The sequence below is a fragment of the Salvelinus sp. IW2-2015 genome, linkage group LG17 (assembly GCF_002910315.2).
Source record: "Salvelinus sp. IW2-2015 linkage group LG17, ASM291031v2, whole genome shotgun sequence".
Classification (NCBI taxonomy): domain Eukaryota; kingdom Metazoa; phylum Chordata; class Actinopteri; order Salmoniformes; family Salmonidae; genus Salvelinus; species Salvelinus sp. IW2-2015.
This window is the reverse complement of record NC_036857.1, coordinates 2,052,840-2,076,467: the sequence shown is the minus strand read 5'-3', so window position 1 is coordinate 2,076,467 and position 23,628 is coordinate 2,052,840. Positions and strand designations below refer to the sequence as shown.

The window sequence follows — 23,628 nt, the reverse complement described above, 5'->3', positions numbered from 1 at the left end:
CAAACTGTTTAGTAAATAACTCAGTCCTCTTGTGCAATACGTAGGAATAATTTTTTCAATTTAAGCTTACCGTTGTCCCCAGTTAGGTAGTTTGTTAAAAAGCACACAACGACGAGAGAAGCCTTTGAGTCACTCACTGTTGTGCAGCTACACGCCACGTGATTAGTTACAAGTATGAATCACAACTAATGTGCCGCTAAATATTTTTTAAACTAATTAAGTTAAGTCTGAAATCGTGCCTAAATGCTCAATAGCATTTGGTTTGATCATTATACTAGTGACTGCTACGAAGTTAGCTTCTTCCAAGAAAACAAAGCTTTCACACTCTTGTAATTACAGCATAGATCCCCTTTCTGCTGAATCATAATTTTTGTTTGCATCACACAAACTGAGTATAACAATTTGTTTTATTATTTGTAACTTATAAGCTGGCAATATGTCCTTAAAATAGACAGGGTTTGAAAATAGTGCAACCTTTGTTGAAGTTCCTATTTCTGAATATCCTGAGGTGGCCACAAGTTGATGACAATCTGGAAGTCCCCCATCTCCTCAATTGAGGAAACCACACGTTTACTTCCCTGTTTGGGTTTGATAGATGCATGCATCCTAATCAACCCATTCTAATAGCTGGGCTATTTTTAAAACCCTGTTCTGCGTGTATTATATTGTTGATGCCGCTTATCAAATACCACCTGCGGCCCCCACCGCACATATTTAATGGGTTTTCACTGAAAAGCGTGTAAAAACGCATGTCTAACTTCCCAGATGGACTTACAACTAAAAAGAGTCAGAGTGGCCAAGTATCATTCGTGGTGTTTTGGCCTGATGCTCGCTGTTGAACCAACACCACACGTTTGTGTGTATATTGCAAGCTGTGATCAGATCTAGACGACCTCTCCAGCTTGTTAGTCACTTCTATTATAACCCCCACCACCTTGTACACACCATCTCAGCCAACTTTTGTACAGCTTAAAAGGGGTAAATTTTTTGTAAACATGTATAACACCCGTCAATATTACATTTATTCTATTGTAGCACCATTTAGATTAATTGCCTGATCTTATTTTTCCCCTGTCTACTTTTTCAGGTATGTTAAAAAAAAAATGCCATGCCATGGTCTGCCTGTTACCTGATTCCCCCACTTCATTGAATCTCCAGCATTACATGTCAATCAATTACATATCTCTCTCTTTGCAAGTTTCTATCACGTGGATTTGTGTACATAAACAATATGTTGGACTTGACTTGTGAGCAGGACTCTAAAGTGAACCACTCTATGTCAAATATTTTCTGTGCCCAATATATTTGTATGATAGGCTCGCGTACTGCTTTTCGGTCCCTAGAGCACAGATTCGACCATGTGTTCACCATACACGTGAAGAAAGCCCAACTTTTTTTCTCAAAAAAGTTTCACCCATATTACCGGCATAAATTTTTCCTCTATTGCGCTTTGCGCTGTCTGTGCATCTCTGTTAGCATTACATATAAACTGTCGCAGCTGTCCAAAACCATTCGGCCATAACACCGTGCAAGTTAGTTATCTCTATCCAGCAGATGAAAAAATTGTTCCATGATAGCAAGTATCAAGCTTCATTACACTAAAACAAAACCTAAGAACATTGTTAAGACTAGGCAGTCTGGAAGCCTGTCATCAACCGGATTTCCTTTGAGAAGAAAATAGGTAAAACAGAGAAAGAGGCAAGTTAGAGGATTAATAAGAGGCCAAATCTGTCTCTCCCAGCAGTGCCGCTGTTTTCTATATTCTTTTGCTCACCAAGCAAAGATTTTGATTGGCGTCAATGAGTGTCGAATTGGAAAAAAACATTTTATGGCTTATTTCCACGTTGGCTTATTTACGAATAGAAGTTTGTAATTGCCTAATTGTTATGGTACGATTTAACCTTTGAGAAAAAACACATCGAATTTGCCTTCTTGTCACACCGCGTTAGCCCTCTCATTGGCCCACCTGCATCTTGCCTCCACCCGACTGTTTTCCAGTTTTGAAGAAAAATATATTCATGTTAGACGGCCATAGATATCTGGTAATAAATCGGAATCTTGTGGTTAAATCATTCCAAACAGTATTTGAAATTAATGTATCTAGCTTGACAGCCGTATTCCGCAGATTGGTCATATCCTGTCAATTCAAAATAGGTAGAACACCCCTTGCAGAAAATATGAGCTTCTGGGATATCATCAGCCCACCATTGTTGTACGCGATTTATTTGTGCAGACCAGCCATGACATCCCATTGAGACACACACACTAAATATTGGTTCTATGGCCAACATGACTGCAACACAAGCAGCCTCATAGAACTCTGTATCATTCGTGCAATACTAAGTGTCCGGCTGGAAGATCGACCCTATAGCTCTCATATCCATTGTCGACTCTGCATGCTAGTAATAGATTTTCTCTGGATGAGAACACGCTGAGAGAGTGAAGAGACTTAATGATGATGTGTTGGATTTGCGCCACCAGTCATGGTGCACATGGATACAGGAGGGACTTAACCCCTGAGGGCCCCCTGTGGTATCACAATGGCATAGGTTGTTGCCTACCCTTACAAACTGGGGTAGGAGGTCTTTAACTGTGTCCTTAGTTAGTGATCACTTTGTTGGCACTGATGTGAACGCTGGCTGTAGTCAATAACAACATTCTCACATACTTTCCTTTGTCCAGTGCGAAAGCATGTGGAGTGCGATTAGATGTGTCATCGTGATCTGTGGGCGTATGCAATTGGAGTGGTCTAGTGTTTCCGATGATTGTTGATGACCAGCTTTTTAAAGCATTCATGCCTTCCGACATGAGCTGACGGGCTTAGTCATTGAGACAGTTACCTTCCGCTTTCTTGGCACATGGACTATGTGTCTGCTTAAACTGTAGGTATTACAGACTCAAGCAGCGAGAGGTGAAAATGTTGTGAAGACTTCTTGCCAGTGTCCTGCATCCTAGTACATTCCTGGTAATCCGTTCTGCCCCGTGCCATTGTGAATTTGGAACGTTTAAATCTTTCTCCACATCGGCTACGGAACGTGATCACAGAGTCATCCGAAGAGCTGTGCTCTAAAATATTTACCCGTACTGGATAGGCTCGCTATATGTAATAAACAGCAATTGATCAAAGGAGAAGCGACAGTAGAGGAATTGCGGATTAAAATAAATTACGAGAGAACGATGTATGGAACAAGGAGCTCTCTTGCCAGAATTCAGAATTGACCTAAAACCCCTTTGATTGACAAGTCGTTTGTGATTTGATGCCCGAGCCCTTTTGTTTATCTTTTAAACAAACATTTCATGTCAACGTTGATTTGGGCACTCACATTTCTTCCTCTCTTTCTTGGCCTTTCCCTTCCTCTTCTCAGTCATCACAAGCTGCATAGAAATTTCTTCCTCCAGGCCAATGATCAGCAGGACTGGTGAATGGTGAATGCGCTCAACAAGCCACCAAAATCACTGTAGCTCACTCAATTCTGCACGTCTTCTATTACTAAGAACTAGACCTGCCTATCCTCTTTAGAAAAAGGATGATTTCCTGTCCGGACTAATATTTCCTAAATGAGTAAAATCTCCAAGATTTCACTTGTAGTTAGTCAGAGAGTGACCTCATGATGTTATTCTTGGTACCTTTCCTTTTTTTTTATGCTTAGTGGGAGCTGTGCATACTCCCACTCTACTCGGACCCTCCAACCTCAAAAAGGCTAGAACAGAGCGGATGTCCGGCATGATTAACCAAACATACACAGAAATCATGGTTCCAAGGTATCCCCGAAACAGTCACAGAATCGAGTCTACTACATGTTATGAAGTTTGTCACCACTTTTCTCTTGCAGGTTCCAAATCATGGAATCCAACAGAATTGGAAACCAGAAAGCTCTTCTGGACATCCTTGGGACCCAAGAAGCAGTCTCCTAACAGACTGACATCATGATCCATCATCACCCAGACGCAGTAGCCAAGGCTAGCCGCCCTACCTATCCCTAACCCAGCAGTCATTCAATAGATTGCAGTTATATTTAGCATCTACAGTCTTTCTTTAGGGACTATCCAAATAAATGGACTGAAGTCCATAAAACTTATGTCTACCCCCATAACTCGCTCACTAAATATAGCCCTTACCTAGTCGCCTCTTATTAGTTGTAAATTAACTGAGATGTTTATGTAAATCACCTTATATTTCCTCCAACAGCAGGAAAGTGAGCCAAGTTCGGAGCGTGAGGGTGCGCGAGCGTACAGCCAGCTGCCAACTTTCTGGAAAGCCGACCCAACGCGCCGTCATCAAGTCTGCTACTGTGTGAACCAGGAGCTTGGAGTTATGGGTACCAGTAGGGCTCTATTTGGGTATTTTAGGTTAAATAGAGCCATGATATAGGAAGTAAATTGCTATTTTCTTTTCCCAGATGAGAATTGGAAAAGGAATATTTCTTTACTGGAGATAACACCATGAGTTACCAAATCAAAATCTTAACCATTTTCATTAACGCTGGAAAGCATACCAGAATGATTTTTACACTACTCACACTGGTTGTCCGCTCCACCTCAAGTCCTGGAATTCTTATCCATGCTACACAGTGTCCTAGCATCCACTGTCTCTTGCCCCCTTTACCCCCCCAAACCAACCCCAAAAACACAACACCACACAACAACACACACAACACAACACACACACACACACACACACACACACACACACACACACACACAACACACACACACACACACCACACCACACACACACACACACACACCACACCACAAGCACTTCCCATGCTTGCCCATATTTGTACCAGCATGTGCTATTTGCATTAACCGTGGACAAATTTCTCCTTGTCTTCCAAATATACTTATCAATAAGTCTTGAAATGTTTTACCGACAAAGAATTCCCCAAAACTGTGAGCAAGATTCAAAGAATACACACTTATAGCACTATGTTATACATTGGCTCTTAAAATGTTATTTTTCATTTCTTAACCGCTCCCCGCTTTTCTTTCAGGAGAAAGCCCTGAAATGATTCCATTAAAAGCCAACAAAGTCAGGAGGCAAACAAGTACTGCACAACTCAACATTTCATGTAAAACGTAGCCCTACATCCACCTACATTTAGAGTAGCCACTGATTTGATCACTGTGGCTTTATTTCCAAACATCATATGAGGATAACTCTTGGAGTCGTCACCACTCTAGACTTTACATCCAGTAGAAGAGCACCACAATGAGCAAAACATCACTGCTCTTATGGTTTACCAACACACTATACATAATGTCGAAATTCAGATGGGCCAAACATATAATCGGATATTCTCGCGCCACAAAAATCTAAACTAATTATGAGGGCTTGTAGTGAGAGATGGCACCAAGAGTCTGATGCGACCCCATTTCACGCGGACAAGCCAACCAACTCCCTCTATATTCATTCAATGACTTCTGACTTGCAAAATCAAATAATACAACCCAACATGTCTACCAGAGATTCCACATAATGCTATATATAGACCATAACCACACCAACTCCCTCACTATTTTATTACCATATATCAAAAATTACACAAACAATGAGAGTCTTTTATTGCTTCTTATTAATCTAAACATATCATCATTTTAATAAAGCCGGTCACAGGTATTATTTGATCCTAGAAATTTGTCTTATTAAAACCCTATAAACTCGGCATTTAATATGATATGTAACAATTTTTTTATTACAATTATAAAAAGTATGTACCTTCTCAATTGTCTGATATCTATACTTCTGCCATAGACCAAACATATATACAGAACTAAAACTAATCGCCATTGTACAGACCACTCGATACCAATTAGACTCTATGACTGGTTTGATATCTCCCTAACTAATATGTGTTCTCCATTTTTTCACCCACTGGAACTAAGTTTATACATAGCCCTTCTGTAATTTAATAGAATCTCTATGGTCGCCCCCTTTGGGCCAATTGGATATCACGTGTACCTAGTACATTTCTTAATCACGATTAGCCTCGTCCGGGCAATCAGTGTATTTTTGTAAATGCTAGTGCTCAATGTCTAAAAACGCATAATTTAAGCCGCAGAGTATTTCATCAAATCCGCCAGTCTGTCTGATTATATCACGTACAGCAGCCGGTCCACAGTCCCCTCCCCAATTCACCTTGGGGACATTAAGCAATTATTAAGCTTAATTTCCGCATAATTTACTATTATTTTCACTCTTTATAATAATATCGTAGATGAGAGTACTTTTTTTAAAATTCTTCGCGCCCCACCGTCAGCTGACACTTCAACCATCGTATTACTTACAATATGTACGTACTATCGCTACTAGACAATATATATAATCCATATTCCTCCACATACACATGATATTGTACAATGACATGAGCAAATGAATATTTACGATAATAGTCTTCATTCAAAAGCAGCCTTATGCGTGATTTCAATATCTGTGAGCACGATGTACCATCTTATATAGTCAACTGAATCGGATTTTAATAACCATACCTTAATCCCACAACTTTCTATACCCATAAATGCCTATTAATACTTAAATCTCTGAACCAAACACCAAAGAAAGCCCATTGCTATCAATTACATGAATTTCTACAATATAGTAATATTTTATTTACAGAAATGCTCTTATCTAAGGAGATCCTCCCTCACATCGTTCCTGAACCATTCCAAAACAAGAGATGTTAACAATAAATGTCAACGCTAGTCTGACACTGACTAGAGCACAAAAAACGCTGATGCACAACCACATTCAAATTCGCACCTTGTGTATTCTACTATTGTAAACTCATCCATGACAATTCTAACCCGCGAACAAATTCTTTTGTCACAAATGACTATCTGGAAGATTGAAGCCTAGCGCCTGCAACACAGATTGCCAAAGAATCCCATAGGCAATAGACTTTAACAATGTCTAAAAATTTTATACCCCTTCAAGTAACTAGTTTCCTAATCCTCTAAAACAACCACTTATAACGTTCCCCACTATTTACTCATTATTATCGCCCTACATACCACCATCTCCCTTCCTCCAATCACCCCCTAGGCCTCATTCCCCCTTACCACCTCTTCTTGCGAGACTCGACAAATCAACAAGACGATGACACAGCTGGATTCGCAGGCTCCCCTTGGTCTACAGCGCGTAGCCCACGGACCTGGGAATCTGCAAGCCACATAGGTCCAACCACCAGCCAGGCCACTTGGTCATGCGTAGAGATTCCATCACATCTCGTCCTATGCCCATGCTCACTTCTGGCGCAAGTGTTCGACCGTTGTCTGTCTGGTCCTTGAGCAACTTAGCAACACAAACATCTGATCTCCATTTGTTTCATCTTTCATGGCAGCCCAATGCCTAAGATTGACATTGCTCAACACAACACCTACCAACAAACACACCAATCAAACCACTTAGTGCATGCTGCCAGGGCAGTTGGCAAAGAATATTTCGTCATACTAATCAATCGATATCTCAGTACATGCAGAAATGATCAGAACAGCTGCCATATTCTTCATCCTCATCACCTCCAATACCTATCTTTAGTATTTTCCCCTTTTCCAGTCTTTATGACATTCTATGTCGAATCAAACAATACGCATCACATCATGTTTGCTTATCATAAAGTCAACACAGAACCAAATTGAACACCAGGTCAGTCCTTAATTTACCCCAAAATCTTTTACTACATTAAAGATTACCAGACCCATATCCATTGCAACCTGATAAAGGCGTCCACCCACTGTGCTCAAAAATGACAAATCACCATTTAGCATTAGGGAATCTTCTTAACAGAAACATGCAATTCAAGATCAACGACCAAATTCTGATGTGCTTTAAGAGTTAGCCTAACTGTCCACGTTTTACTTTCCTCAGCCAACAAGACGATAACGACAGCAACATCACTAGCCTATGTCAATCACCTTATCCCCCGTAGTAAAAAGTACCATTCTATTGTTCAGCTTTCTTCTGTGCCGAGGAAGAAATAGCGTATCCCAAAAAATATAGCTACTGACAAGCGTGGAGGATACATTCACAAATTCCATTACAAGCCATATCGCTAGACTTACAATTCAAGAATCTACATTTTTAATAAATCATCCAGTAGGTAATGCAAACAGAGTGAGGCAGATACGTTATTAGGACATAAAATTGATTGGACATGTCAAACTAATTAATATTGTATCAATCCCATTTATAAGCCAGCAATGTGCCACAAATGCAAGTAGCAAACACTTTACTTTTTTTCGATTTACATAACAATGCAGTTCATCAGTGACAAAACAATTTGTATACAAAATAGTGGACAACTGCAAACATGCGATGATGTATTATGAACTATGCATGAATGAGAAAATATCTGTACAGCAAAAATAAACGGGAGTGAGTCTGCTTCTATCAACCATGCGCCGCATAAGCACCACCATTAACAACTCGTGATTCGCCGATAAAGAACAATAAATAGCAAAATATGGAAAAAATTTGTAACGTAACTCCAAATAATCAAACTCCATCCTCTCTACACCACGCTCCTAATGAACAATCCTATACTTAATTCAAATTCACTAGATATACGAGTCCCGCATAGAAACTTTAAATATACTTGTTCTAATCAGCGAACAAATACACTATGATCTTACTCCATGGACAGAATTAAAAAGCAATTTTGTGCCACCCAGAGTCTCGGGTTCGCGCCCAGCTCTCGCAACCGCCCACACCGAGGTCTGGCCACGCACCCCAATTGATCATACGTCTTCCAGCGAGTGTCTACAAGAAGTGCTATGCCTTCGTGCCGCGAAGGGTTTTACAGACCATAGGAAAGATACCCTTGAGTCTCAAACTAAATGAGTAAATCAAATTTAGTTAAAATGTATGCACCTTCTACGCGTACAAATACGACAGTGCCTGAAGAAAAGCGAGTCTATGCGCTAAATATCTGCGACTAAATAAAGCAAGAATTATATCATATCTCCGCGTAATGATAGTTACAGAAAGATACAGAGTTCCAGAAGCTTTATCACTAAACCTCTCTGACTAAACAAATAATTCCATATCAACTATGAACAACTATCGCATTCAACAAAAAATATATGTAACCTACTTTTCACTCTAGCCCCTATAAACAAAACATGAGATACCAGCACAAAGATGATCTATTTCGAGCAAAGCATAACTAACACAAGTTCATTATAGTAATTCCCAAATACATAGTAAAGCTTAATCCGAAAAATTTACTAATTCTACACAGATATAGCTTATTTATATCATCATGACACCTAACAATTTACAACAAATTCACAGGAACAACGGTTGATAAACGAGCACGTGTAGATCTCTCATAAGAACCAACAACATAGACCGATGATTCTATTGTCCTTCTGTGGAATCTCTCAACAAGTACTACACAGTTGATGAGACCCAGTAAGTTTAGACATTTTGGCTTGATCCAGTCACAAGTTTAATTTATCGTCTTATATCACTAATTTCCTTCCCATAAATTCCGTACTGTACATAAGACCAGCTGAGATATTCTAGACACAGTGGCATATATAGGACGGTTTTGTGCTTTAGACACCCCCAAATGTGACTAGTATACATTAACTTTCTCATGCAATACAATCTCACTATGAAGAGCAAAATTGTTGTCCTTCTACACCTAAACAAAATAGACCAGAGTGTATTCCTGCATTGTTGAAAAGTTTTGCAACAATACGACAATCATGTAGTGTGATTGATTATCTCGACCAATAACAGAAATGATTCGAGAACAAACTAAGGTGCACAAGGAAGGCTTGAGGTTCGAGTTCCATCTAGGGATAAAAACAGAATAATAGGACAGGCTGCGAAGAATGGAGTATCCCAGAAGCTTGTTCTCCCATACAGAAAGACGAATTCCAGAAGCTTGTTCTCCCATACAGAAAGACATGGGTTAATGAAATCGTGCGATCGCAGATCACGAAAGATGTCGTAGTATTGTCGCTATGCGTCCCCCACTGGCTATCATGTAGAAGACACATATGAGTTCATAAGTTGTAACAACATTGTATATAACGCATCAAACACAAGCAAAAGATACCGAGAAGTGCGAAAGTAGCTGCGGACAACGAGAAAATTCACTTAAAGATATCTGATTGGAAGCCAGGGATAACACTGCATGGAAAAGTAGCGCACGGCATTAGCAAAGGCAGATGAGAAAACAGGATAAAAAGAAGTATGTTGCACTCTCACATTTGGCCGCCCGCCATGCCGGGGTGAAGGCCGATGAGAAGTGCTAATCTCATAGTGCCATATGTAGCAAGAAAAGACAGAGTTGCCAGAAGCTTGTGCCGTCCCGATTACAGAAAGAGCAGAATTCCAAGTTGTTCCCCTACAGAAAGACAGAATTCCAGAATCTTGTTCTCCCATACAGAAAGACATAGTTCCAGAATCTTGTTCTCCCATACAGAAAGACAGAGCTTCAGCTGGGCTTTCTCTGTCACCGCGTTTCTCCTGTAGTACTGCCGGTCTGGATAGGGACAAGGACAGGGCTCTCTGAGCCACAGTCTGTGTTCACCAGCTGTCGGCTGTACTGGGCCAGGGTGAGGTACAGGAACTGGTACTGCTCACTGGTCTGTATCATACCACCCCTGACAACACAAACAATCAATCAATCAATCACATTTATTTTATAAAGCCTTTTTTTACATCAGTAGTTGTCACAAAGTGCTTTACAGATACCCAGCCTAAAACCCCAAGAGCAACACAGAGCGGCAGAGAGTGAAGGAGCAGCATTCTTCAAGGCAGCATCCCCAAGCTAAGATCCCTATGACTACAGCACCTTTTAAATAACTCAAGACAAATTTCAAATGCGTTGTTTGAAGCAAGGTGCTCACTTGATAYTTTACTTGATAGAAACAGAGTTTTGATGAAACATGCTTGGCACTTTACTACCAGCTGCAGGGCAGCAGCAGGGCAGTGTGTAGTATCTAGTACCTGTCGAGGCGTAGCTTGCAGACGATTCCAAGCACGTCAGCCTTACTGGTGTGTTTTAACTGCAGGCATCCAATGCTGCTGGCGATGAAACAACCTGTTCTACCAATCCCTGCACTGTAATGGAGAGCATATGACAAATGAAGTCAGATCGAGTCACAGCATAAAAGCACTGTCTGACTCTAACCTGATCCTCCTGGKAACTTGTTCTACTATTCACACCTTTTTAAAATGTGAAAGGAACGTGAAGGCAGCCTACACAGGGGCCTTTGTTATGAACACACAGACAGAGAAACACGTGACGGAGACATTGGAAATCCAAAGAGACTCCAGAAAGCGGTCCTAAATTAGCAGAACAGAAATTTGACGAACTGACTTGTTGGAAAGGACATGTATCTATTCTCCAGTCTCTGCTACAGTATTTGCCTGCAATACACAGTCCACATGCAGTACATACACGTATTGAACACAACACAAAATTAAATCCATAGCAGTCACCTTTGTCGTCAGTAAGTGAACTCAAGCTAGTCACGGTAAATCATAATTGTAAGAATTTAATTCTGACTGACAGGGTATGTGAAATGGAGCCTCCCTTAAGTGTCATGACATAGACTACTTTACCAAAAGTATGTGGACACCTGCTCGTCGAACATCTCCTTCCAAAATCATGGGCATTAATATGGAGTTGGTCCTCCTTTTGCTGATATAACAGCCTCCAATCTTCTGGGAAAGCTTTCCACCAGATGTTGGAAACATTGCTGAGGGGACTTGCTTCCATTCAGGCACAAGCGCATTAGTGAGGTTGGGCACTGATGTTGGGAGGTTAGGCCTGGCTTGCAGTCGACATTATAATTCATCCCAAATGTGATCGATTGGGTTGAGGTCAAGGCTCTGTGCAGGCCAGTCAAGTTCTTCCACARTGATCTCAAGAAACCATTTCTGTATGGATCTCTCTTTGTGCACGGGGGCATTGTCATGTTGAAACAGGAAAGGGCCTTCCCCAAACTGTTGCCACAAAGTTGGAAGCACAGAATAATCTAGAATGTCATTGTATGCTGTAGCATTAAGATTTCCCTTCACTGGAACTAAGGGGCCTAGCCTGAACCATGAAAAACAGCCCCAGACCATTATTCCTCCTCCACCAAACTTTACAACTGGCGCTATGCATTCGGGCAGGTAGCGTTCTCCTSGCATCCACTAAACCCAGATTTGTCCGTCGGACTGCCAGGTGGTGAAGCGTGATTTATCACTCCATTGAACGTGTTTCCACTGCTCCAGAGTCCAATGGTGGCAAGCTTTACACCACTCCAGCCGATGTTTGGCATTGCACATGGTGATCTTAGGCTTGTGTGCGGCTGCTCGGCCATGGACACCCATTTCATGAAGCTCCCAACGAAAAGCTCTTGGGCTGACGTTGCTTCCAGAGGCAGTTTGGAACTCGGTAGTGAGTGTTGCAACCGAGGACAGACGATTTTTACGTGCTATGTGATTCAGCACTCCCATTCTGTGAGCTTGTGTGGTCTACCACTTCGCTGCTGAGCCGTTGTTGCTCCTAGACGTTTCCACTTTACAATAACAGCACTTACAGTTGACCAGGGCAGCTCTAGCAGGTCAGACATTTTACGAACTGACTTGTTGGAAAGGTAGCATCCTATGGCGATGCCACATTGAAAGTCACTGAACTCTTCAGTAAAGGCCATTCTAGTGCCAATGTTTGTCTATGGAGATTGCAAGGCTGTTTGCTCGATTTTATACACTTGTCAGCAACGGGTGTGGCTGAAATAGCTGAATCCACTAAGGGTGTCCACATACTTTTGTATATATACTGTATAAACACACTGGAGCGAGAACCGTTCAATTAGGACTATMTTCTTATCAAGGACATTCTATAACATATGCCAATGTTAGTTCTCTCACATMTATCAAAGTGAAAGTTAATGACAGCTCGTGTTAAGGGTTGTGTTAATGAGAGCCAGTGTTAAGGGTTGTTTTAATGTGGACCTGCAATGGACGATGGTGGTTCCTAGGCTGGGGTGGGACTGCCTGTGTTCCTCCACGTCTGACACCAGTCTGAGCAGAGGCCCAGTGCAGTCTGGAGTCTGGTGGTCTGGCCATGTGGAGTACCAGTAGTGCCTCACCTGCCTGCTCTCTGAGCCCACCTGTAGGACACATTGTTGTTAGTAAGTTAACTGCTTCCTTCATCCGTCCCTTCATTCATCCATCTATCATCCCACATTCATCAGTCCATCCCTTCATTTATCCATCCATCCATCACCTTCATTATTAATATCATCCATCCATCCATTTCATTTATCCATCCATCCATCATTCATCCATCCATCCCTTCATTTATCCATCCATCTGTCCCTTGTTCATCATCATCCCCATTCATCCATCCATCCTTCATTTATCCATCATCCATCCTTCATTTATCCATCCATCCATCCTTCATTAATTCATCCATCCATCCCTACATCCATCTCCATTCATCCATCCATCCCTTCTTCATCCATCGATCCCTTTTTATCATCCATCCATCTTCATTAATTCATCCATCCATCCTACCATCCATCATTCCATATCCTCATTTATCCATCCATCCTTTCATTCATTGATCCATCCATCCTCCTTCATTAATTCATCCATCCATCCATCCCTACATTCATTCATTCATCCATCCATCCATCCCTTCATTTATTTATCGATCCATTCCTTCATTCATTCATCCATCCATCCCTTCATTCATTCAGAAGTTTTGAAGTTCTGAAACTGGTGTAACCCAGAGCTTTGACTGGCATTATGAGATGTTCAGACAACAACAACCTACTATCTCACCTGAATAATTATGTCTCGAATTGTGTAGCCATCACATTCTTTCACAATGGCCACTCTGAGCTCAAATCTGCCATAGCTGCCCTCCTTCTCTGGCCAGTAAAGCTCACACTTCTGAAACACAGAACACACTTTCTGTAGACTTCAGACATGACCCAAAGTCTCTTACAAGGATTTTATAAACCATCTCTGCTTTACCACCAATGGGTTTGTCAAAGGAAACCCTTTAGGAGATTAGAGTTTATTGACACACRCGTGCATCAATCTAAGAAACATAATAAAAAAATCCCCATCAAAATCCGCCAGTTTAATCTAGAGATATCTGTTTTTACATGGGCTGTGCGTCTCAATCCACGGCATCCGCCTATGTCGGCSTTCCACATCTGTGGTGGAAGGTGGCCGAGCTACAGCCGTGTTTGTCAGACCATGAGACATCCTGAAAATTGCTCTTCTCARGAAAACGTCCATGCAAATTAATAGGATCACTCTACAGAAAGATAAGACTCTCACAAACCTTATTCCTTATGATACATTTTTTGACTGTCTTTGTTGCCATTTATTMATGTTTTATTCAATGTGTTTCTATGGGCTTTAGTAGGAAAGGCCAATTTCAATATTTTATCCCCCCKAAAATGTATATATGTATATATATATACAGTTGAAGTCGGAGATTACATACACTTAGGTTGGAAAACTAGTTTTCCAACCACTCCACAAATTTTCTGTTAACAAACTATAGATTTGGCAAGTCGGTTAGGACATCTACTTTGTGCATGACACAAGTAATAATTGTCAACAATTGTTTACAGACAGATTATTTCACTTATAATTCACTGTATCACAATTCCAGTGGGTCAAAGTTTACATACACTAAGTTGACTGTGCCTTTAAACAACTTGGGAAATTCCAGAAAATATGTCATGGCTTTAGAAGCTTCTGATAGGCTAATTGACATCATTTGAGTCAATGGAGGTGTACCTGTGGATGTATTTCTACCTTCAAACTCAGTGCCTCTTTGCTTGACATCATGGGAAAATCAAAAAAAATCGCCATGACCTCAGAAAAAAAAAAATGTAGACCTCCACAAGTCTGGTTCATCCTTGGGAGCAATTTCCAACGCCTGAAGGTACACGTTCATCTGCACAAACAATAATACGCAAGATATAAACACCATGGACCACGCAGCGTCATACCACTCAGGAAGGAGACGCGTTCTGTCTCCTAGAGATGAACGACTTTGGTGCAAAAAGTGCAATCAATCCCAGAACAACAGCAAAGGACCTTGTGAAGTTGCTGGAGGAACAGGTACAAAAGTATCTATATCCACAGTAAAACAAGTCCTATATCCAATAACCTGAAAGGCCGCTAGCAAGGAAGAAGCACTGCTCCAAACCGCCATAAAAAAGCCAGACTACGGTTTGCAACTGCACATGGGGACAAAGATTGTACTTTTTGGAGAAATGTCCTCTGGTCTGATGAAACAAAAATATAACTGTTTGGCCATAATGACCATCGTTATGCTTGGAGGAAAAAAGGGGCGGCTTGCAAGCCGAAGAACACCATCCCAACAGTGAAGACGGGGGTGGCAGCATCATGTTGTGGGGTGCTTTGCTGCAGGAGGGACTGTGCACTTCACAAAATAGATGCATCATGAGGGAGGAAAATTATGTGGATTTATTGAAGCAACATCTCAAGACATCAGTCAGGAATTTAAAGCTTGTCGCAAATGGTCTTCCAAATGGACAATGACCCCAAGCATACTTCCAAAGTTGTGGCAAAATGGCTTAAGGACAACAAAGTCAAGTATTGGAGTGGCCATCACAAAGCCCTGACCTCAATCCCATAGAAATTTGTGGGCAGAACTGAAGACAGCGGAAAGTCGCTGTGTGAGCAGGAGGCCTACTAACCTGAGCTCTGTCAGGAGAATGGCCAAATTCACCCAACTATTGTGGGAAGCTTGTGGAAGGCTACCCAAAACGTTTGACCAAGTTAAACAATTTAAAGCAATGCTACCAAATTCTAATTGACTGTATGTAAACTTCTGACCCACTGGGAATGTGTTGAAAGAAATAAAAGCTGAAATAAGTCATTCTCTCACTATTATTCTGACATTTCACATTCTTAAAATAAAGTGGTGATCCTAACTGACTTAAGACAGGGCTTTTACTAGGATTAAATGTCAGGAATTGTGAAAAATTGAGTTTAAATGTATTTGGCTAAGTGTATGTAAACTTCCGACTTCAACTGTATATATATATATATTTATTGTTTTACATAAGGGAATCAAACAGCTAAATGAACTAAATGAAATAGCTAAAGGGGGTGGGTGCTACTAAGCTAAAATATGGAATTGTTTTAACCTTAAAAGTATTCCACATGTTAGCCTAGTAGAACCCCCCCACCCCCCCCCCCCCCCCCCACAACGCTTAGACTTTTAGAGGTTAAGGAGAGAAATGGAAGCAGGATGGGATTTCACCTCTTTCTTCTCCTTCAGCTTGGTGATCATGACAATGGAGGTGGATCTCTCCTGCCACACCATTTCCCAGAAGTCATGCACGGTGTTGAGCATGGGGCCCTGGGTGGCGATGTAGGCGCTAGGTGCACCGTTGTAACCCTGCGTGGGCGACATCAAGATATGGGGCTGTGTCATTTCCACTTTGACTTCCTGTGGGTTTCCTTGGTTGACATCATGATACACCCACGTAAACCAACTGTATCACTCCACATCCTTAACARCCACTGTGCAATGCGTATGCTATACTTTCACACAACCTTTTATATACATTTTTATGACCTTTTTGTATGACTTCATGTTCACCTACTTACACTTCTTCATCCCCATAAGGTCTAGAATGYCTTTAAGTCTGCATAACTTAAATACAAATAAAAACCAATGACCCTCTTAATTACAGGTGGTTCTAACCTTTATGTAGTTTGCGTTGATGTATCTCTCAGTCTCACCCCCCTCCTCTGCTGCGTGGTTCCTCAGACACACACGGGTCTCAGGATCTGGTTAAACATGATTAGAGTTTATACATTGTTTATTATATTGCCTGGGTGCCATTGTGTTTCAGCATTTATCAACTTATGCTTATCAATTTTCCCTAGTCACTCACTTGGCAGTATGGTCTTGTATCTGTCTTTTAAAGCCCGTCCGGGAATATCCAGCTCTGAAGGGTTCACAAAGTTTGGAGGAATTTTCTGTTGGAAAGAACGGACAGGCTTAAGGTCCGGATTCAACTTGATCCTGCATGCAGTCAATTGTCTGCATATAGTAACAGTTACAGTAGATACCGACCTGGTACTCTGAGTTCAGCCTGCTGGTCTCTTCAGACGCCTCCTMCAGCTGAGAGGGGGTCAGAGGGCGTGTTGAGGTCCTCAGCAGGTGGAGGATGGTCTCTCTGGGAGTGGAGATGGAGCATAGGGTCTCCACTGCTTCCAGACTGAGACTGCTCACGCCCAGCACCAGGGACACATTGGATCCCCGTCTGAGGATGATTGGAACCACAGAGAGGACAAAACGATCAGGGACTCTATTTGCATTTACGTAATGTATCACTTATAGTTTATCATAAAATATATTTTGATTTGTTTAACACTTTTTTTGGTTACTACATGATTCCATGTGTGTTATTTCATCGTTTTGATTTCTTCACTATTATTCTACAATGTAAAAAATTGTAAAAATAAAGAAAACCCTTGAATGAGTAGGTGTGTCCAAACGTTTGACTGGTACTGTCGTTTATCATGGCCATGATGACAGTACTGTGAGTTGAATATCATGGATGTGTGTACCTCTCCTGGAGCCGGACTGGTCTGCGAGGGGCTGTGGCAGCAGGGCAGGAGGCTGACTGGTCTTTGTCCACAGGGTGTGATGATGGTGATGATGTGGATTCTACTGACTCACTCATGGTGCTGTGTTGAATTACTGGTTGAATTGAGTGAAAACAATCCCAAGAGAGAGAGAGAGAGAGAGACCATGAGAGAGACAGGAGGGGACTGGGAGGAGAGAGAGAGAGAGGTGGGGGAGGGAGGGAGAGGAGAGGGGGAGGTAGAGAGAGGGGGGGGGAGAGAAAGGGGAGGTAGGGAGGGGAGAGAGGAGAGAGGGAGGGGGGGAGAGAGAGGGAAGAGATGGAGAGGGAGAGGGAGAGAGGGATGAGGGAGTTGGGGGAGAGAGGGAGAGGGGGAGGAGGGAGAGATGGAGAAGAATAAGCGGGGGAGTGGGAGAGAGAGGGAGAGGAGAGATGGAGAGGGAGAAGAGTGGGAGAGAGGGGAGAGATGGAAGAGGGAGAGGGAGAGAGTGGGAGGAGAGGGAGAGAGTGGGAGAGAGGGGAGAAGAGGAGAGATGGGAGATGAGAGGGAGAGAGGGAGAGGGGAGAGGGATAGAGAGGGAGAGGGATAGAGAGGGAAGAGGGAGAGGGAGAGGAGGGAGAGAGGGAGAGGGAGAGGGAGAGGGAGAGGGAGAGGGAGAGAGGGAGAGAGGGTAGAGAGGAGAGGAGAGGAGTGATAGCGGGAAGAGAGGGAGAAGAGGGATAGAGGGAGAGAGGGAGAGGGAAGGAGAGAGGGAGAGGGAGAGGGGAGAGATCACATTTTTCCTCATTATGCCTACACAGTAAACACCTAAAACAGTAATTCAATTCAGATGGAATTAAAATATTTCACCCTTACTTGTCAACTCTTCTTGTCAAAAGAACAGCAGTTTTGAAAGATCTCACATCCCTGAAACTGACATTCCAAACACATGACCGCGAGTTTAAGAGAAAACCATTGACCTAAAACTTTTTTTTTTTCTTCAGATCATAATAACTACTACCCTTTGTTGCCTGATTGTCGCTAAACTAGGATCTATCCATACCTGAATCCTGGTGCTGTCAATATGTCAGAGTAATCCTAAACCAAATGAAATGTCTGCATCGACATGAACATCCAACACAGAGTGAGAAACAGAAAGAGAGAGAGGGAGAGAGAGAGTAACACAGTGAGAAGTAGAGAGTGAGAGAGGGAGAGAGAGAGTACACAGTGAGAAGTAGAGAGTGAGAGAGGGAGAGAGAATAACACAGTGAGAAGTAGAGAGTGAGAGAGGGAGAGAGAGAGTAACATCAGTGAGAAGTAGAGTGAGAGAGGGGAAGAGAGAGTAACACAGTGAGAAGGTAGAGAGTGAGAGAGGGAGAGAGAATAACACAGTGAGAAGTAGAGAGTGAGGCAGGCACAGACATGCAAGTCTTTTTGACACAGTGACTCAGTATGTTAGCAGCTAGCCTCTCTCTGGCTTCCAGGTGGCACATGTCTAAACGTGAGAGAGGATCAATCACTGAGAAGCTCCTGGAGGGAAAAGAAGGGGGAGAATATTGTAAGCTGGTGTTTGTAAAGCTGGTGGTGTACAAGCTGGTGTTTGTAATTCTGGTGTTGTAAGCTGGTAATGTGTAAAGCTGGTGTTGTAAGCGTGGTGTTGTAAAGCTGTTTTTTTTGTTGTCATTGGTGATTCAATAGAGTCATTCCTCAGTGACTCCAGGCTCAAGGCAGCTGCAAATATGCAATGATTTATTCATCATACTAACATAAACGTTTGCATATTGTATATTTTCTGATGAAGTCCTTGAAGCGGGATTGTATGACAGAAATAAATAATGTACTAAAAAACTAAATATAAATATTCTCAGATAAGTACAGCGCCTTATGAAAGTATTCACACCCCTTGACTTTTTCCAAATGTTGTTGTATTACAGCCTGAATTTACACAACACCCCATAATGTCAAAGTGGAATAGTGTTTTTCATTATTATTATTATTATTTACAAATGAATGAAAAATGAAAAAATGAAATGTCTTGAGTCAATAAGTATTCAACCCCTTTGTTATAGCAAGCCTAAGTACGTTCAGGAGTGAAYATGTGCTTAACAAGTCATATAATAAGTTGCATGGACTCTGTGTGCAATAATATTGTGTAACATGATTTTTGAATGACTACCTCATCTCTGTACCCCACACATCCAATTATCTGTAAGGTCCCTCAGTCGAGCAGTGAATTTCAAACACAGATTCAACCACAAAGATCAGGGAGGTTTTCCAATGTCTCACAAAGGTCATCTATTGGTAGATGGGTAAAAAAAAAATCAGACATTGAATATTCCTTTTGTCAGTGACCCAGTCACTACAAAGATACAGGCGTCCTTCCTGACTCAATTGCTATGAGCCAAAGGTGACTTTAAAACAGTCACAGAGTTTAATGGCTGTGAATACAGTGAATGTTCCTGAATGGCTYAGTTACAGTTTTGACYTARAGGTAAATCTACTTGAAAATCTATGGCAAGACCTGAAAATGCAAAAGATCAACAACGAATTTGACAGAGGTTTAAGAATTTTGAAAAGAATAATGGACAAATGTTGCACAATCCAGGRGTGTAAAYCTCTTAGAGATTTACRCAGAAAGACTCACAGCTGTAATCACTGCCAAAGGTGCTTCTACAATGTATTGACTCTTTCTAAATTTGCCAACATTTCTAAAAATATGTTTTCACTTTGTTATTATTGGGTATTGTGGGTAGATGGGTGAGAAAACAACATCAACGTAATCGATTTTGAATTCAGGCAAAAGGAAAATACTTTCTGAAGGCACTGTAAATAGCTTTCAAGTTTGATATGAGCTCAAAAACATTATAGAAATAGAATAGAAATAAAGACTTCAGTGAGTATTAGAATATTAAATGATGAAGAGGTGATGTGTTTATTTATAGTTAAGCAATAAGGCCCGAGGGGCTGTGGTATATGGCCAATATACCACGGCTAATGGCTGTTCTTAACCACGATGCAACACGGAGTGCCTGGATACAGCTCTTAGCCGTGGTATATTGGCCATATGCTCACCCCGTTATCATCCAGAAGGCGAGGCCAGTTCAGGTGCATCAAAGCTGGGACCGAGAGACTGAAAAACAGCTTCTATCTCAAGGCCATCAGACTGTTAAARAGCCATCACTAGCACATAGAGGCTGCTGCCTATATACACAGACTTGAAATCACTGGCCACTTTAATAAATYGAACACTAGTCACTTTAATAATGTCTACATATCTTGCATTACCCATCTCATATGTATATACTGTATTCTATCCTATTCTACTGTATCTTAGTCTATGCTGCTCTGACATTGCTCGTCCATATATTTATATATTCTTAATTCCATTCCTTTACTTAGATTTGTGTGTATTGGGTATATGTTGTGTAATTGTTASATARTACTTGTTAGATATRGCTGCACTGTCAGAGCTAGAAGCACAAGCATTTCGCTACACCCACAATAACATCTGCTAATCACGTGTATGTGACCAATAACATTTGATTTGATTTGATTTGACATACCACAAACCCCCCCCAGGTGACTTATTTATATTATAAACTGGTTGTCAACATAATTAGAGCAGTAAAAATACATGTTTTGTRATACCCGTGATATGCGGTCTGATATACCACAGCTGCAGGCCAATCAGCATTCAGGTCTCGAACCACCCAGTTTCTAATTATTACATATAGCACAACAAAACAATATGGTCAGGAAGCTCCGAACATAACCGTACGCCGTACTGTAATGATGGAAGATTGAGCTGAAATCATGCATCAGCTGGGCTGAAACGCTGCCTCAGACTGACCAGCGAGTCTTCCATGTTCTTAGCGAAAAAGTGACGTTAATTCCAAGCGATATGATGAAGGGGGAAACATTATAACAAGCTGAAGACAATCTGTAGTTTATCTGCAGGCATACAGTACAGTATGCAGGTGCCTCTTGGTTGTCACCATCACACTGTCAATGAGATAGGCCCAGCAGGTAACTCACCAGCGCAAGGGGACTGCAATCGAAGTTGGCCCTCGGTTATCGCCTCTCTCCTTGTGCTCCTGTGTACTGTGTGGATGTGTGTTGGACCAAGGTCTCAGTCCAGATGAGCCAGCAGCACAGACGCAGGCAGGTTTGACTCTTTACCGCTTGGCTTTAGGGAAGCTTATGAGACAATCTTTTTTTTCTTCCTTTTTTCTACCTCTCCACCGCTTCCTCTCTACCCACCCACCCACTCATACTCTCATACCCTCATTTCCACACACGCACACGCACACGCACACGCACACGAACACGAACACACACAACATTCAAGGCTGCCTCACCCCTGCAGACTCAGTGCCACTGGCTTTGTGTAACCTCCAAGGAGAGCACTCTAACCTCAAATGTGAATTTTAAGTTGGCTATTATTTTCTCTACAGCAACAAGGGACCAATGTCCACAATTACAACAATACAACCATTGAGTGAATAATATACTATGTCAAATGTAAGAGCCCTATTGCAAGTATTTTCTCATTTCATCACAGTGTCTCCACAGTGCAAAAGTGAATAACAGTCGCTGTGGGCGAATTGTCTAATGTTTATGAAATTGTAGTGAAAATAAGCATTGCTGTGTTATTCAAAGTGAATAACAGGGTTATTTTATTCATTRGTTTATTTTGCCTTTATTTAACCAGGTAAGTCATTGATACCACATGATCTTTTACAATAACAACCTGAWATACATCAATAGGGGTGATAGAACACGGGTATCAGGCTTCTTCCTGTCGAAACGCTCAATAGTTTCCTATTARGTGAGGTTGATGTTGATTTACCACAGTGCAATGTGGTTATTTCAAGTAACAACCTGGTCATCAATGCTAAGACAAAAGGGACAGGTAAATATTACAGTAAGTTTGTGGAAGTGGAACTTTGGCACAAAACATTTGATTGTGTATTAAGCTCATAGTAACAGGTCAGAGGTATTCACATTGGAGGTAGGCCTACAAGTTGATCCATATAGGTGGCCAGTGCAGCACATGAAACTTGGTGAGGGTGAATGTGCTTACTGTGATTATGCTTAAGTCTAACGTAAGATCTACGATGCATCACCGTACAGCTATCACAGATGAGTCAGGCTTGTGGTGGTTGCTACGTGGGAGGTCAACCGGCCTGAATCTGGTAACAAGAGTTTGTGCAAGCCACTTCCTGTCATGCCAATACAACACTTCCTCTTGTTAACAGACATTCATTGGACTGCTTTTGTCACTAAGCCGTACAGTGTTAGTCAGCCACATGATAAACATGAATGTAAATACAGCGCCAGAGTGTGAGACTGTTGATTGATGAGTCGGTTCCGTTATTGAGGAATACATCTCATAGACTTTGCCTGGATGGATTAAATAAATCAACTTAGCCCTAATGAAAGATACTGTGGGSCATGAAGTACATGAGTAATCAATAATTTACATGATGTGAAAATGTGAGCTGAAGCAAAGGTATTGTTCCACCTATATCCTTTAATAGTGCTCTGTACAGTTGAATGGAGGTCCATATTGGCCCTTACATGACCAGCTGTGATGATGATATGTGTACTTGCACGTCTCCTCCCACGCAGGCCAGGCAGTGAAACTCTGAATGTGATGCGGATGTTTTGCTTGTCTTTTTATTTCCTACTGATGTACATGTCACACACACATCCCACTGGGCACAGACTTAAATACAACATCTGTTCAACGTTCCTTCGACGTGGTTGCAGCATTGATTCAACCGGTGTGGGACTGTTCTTGCCTTTGAAACATTGTAACACACCACTCTGCAAATAATACAACAAGAATGACTTAGAAATCATATATTTTGATTGAATTAGACGCAACGTATGTTACATAACAGTAATATTGTACCCCACACGGTTTAATTACTATCAATACAATCCTTGTACATAGTGACATATAAATCATCAACAGCAGGGGGCACTGCATGTTTTAGTCTTACTGTTTTCTGATTGGTTTTCACAATGCTGTATTCATG

General features: G+C 41.6%; 1 protein-coding gene and 1 long non-coding RNA gene across 3 annotated transcripts; one reads left to right on the top strand and one right to left on the bottom strand.

Moving 5' to 3' along the window:
• Positions 1 to 9,844: 9,844 nt before the first annotated feature.
• Positions 9,845 to 10,399, top strand: LOC139029025 (uncharacterized). Its single transcript, XR_011481241.1, has 2 exons — positions 9,845 to 9,895; positions 10,351 to 10,399. It is a non-coding gene; the product is annotated as an uncharacterized lncRNA (long non-coding RNA).
• Positions 10,357 to 21,789, bottom strand: LOC111976364 (tyrosine-protein phosphatase non-receptor type 7). 2 transcript variants are annotated; one of them, XM_024005150.2, is made up of 10 exons: positions 21,620 to 21,789; positions 17,588 to 17,720; positions 17,091 to 17,280; positions 16,909 to 16,993; positions 16,716 to 16,801; positions 16,269 to 16,406; positions 13,796 to 13,906; positions 12,962 to 13,119; positions 10,964 to 11,077; positions 10,357 to 10,617 (listed from the first exon to the last, which is right to left on the bottom strand). In XM_024005150.2, exons 2-10 carry the CDS (start codon positions 17,701 to 17,703, stop codon positions 10,467 to 10,469), a joined length of 1,149 nt encoding a protein of 382 aa, XP_023860918.1. In that variant the 5' UTR covers positions 17,704 to 17,720; positions 21,620 to 21,789; the 3' UTR covers positions 10,357 to 10,466. The 2 variants fall into 2 exon arrangements, with proteins under 2 accessions (XP_023860918.1, XP_023860920.1); XM_024005152.2 differs by lacking the exon at positions 21,620 to 21,789 and adding an exon at positions 18,461 to 18,521.
• Positions 21,790 to 23,628: the final 1,839 nt, after the last annotated feature.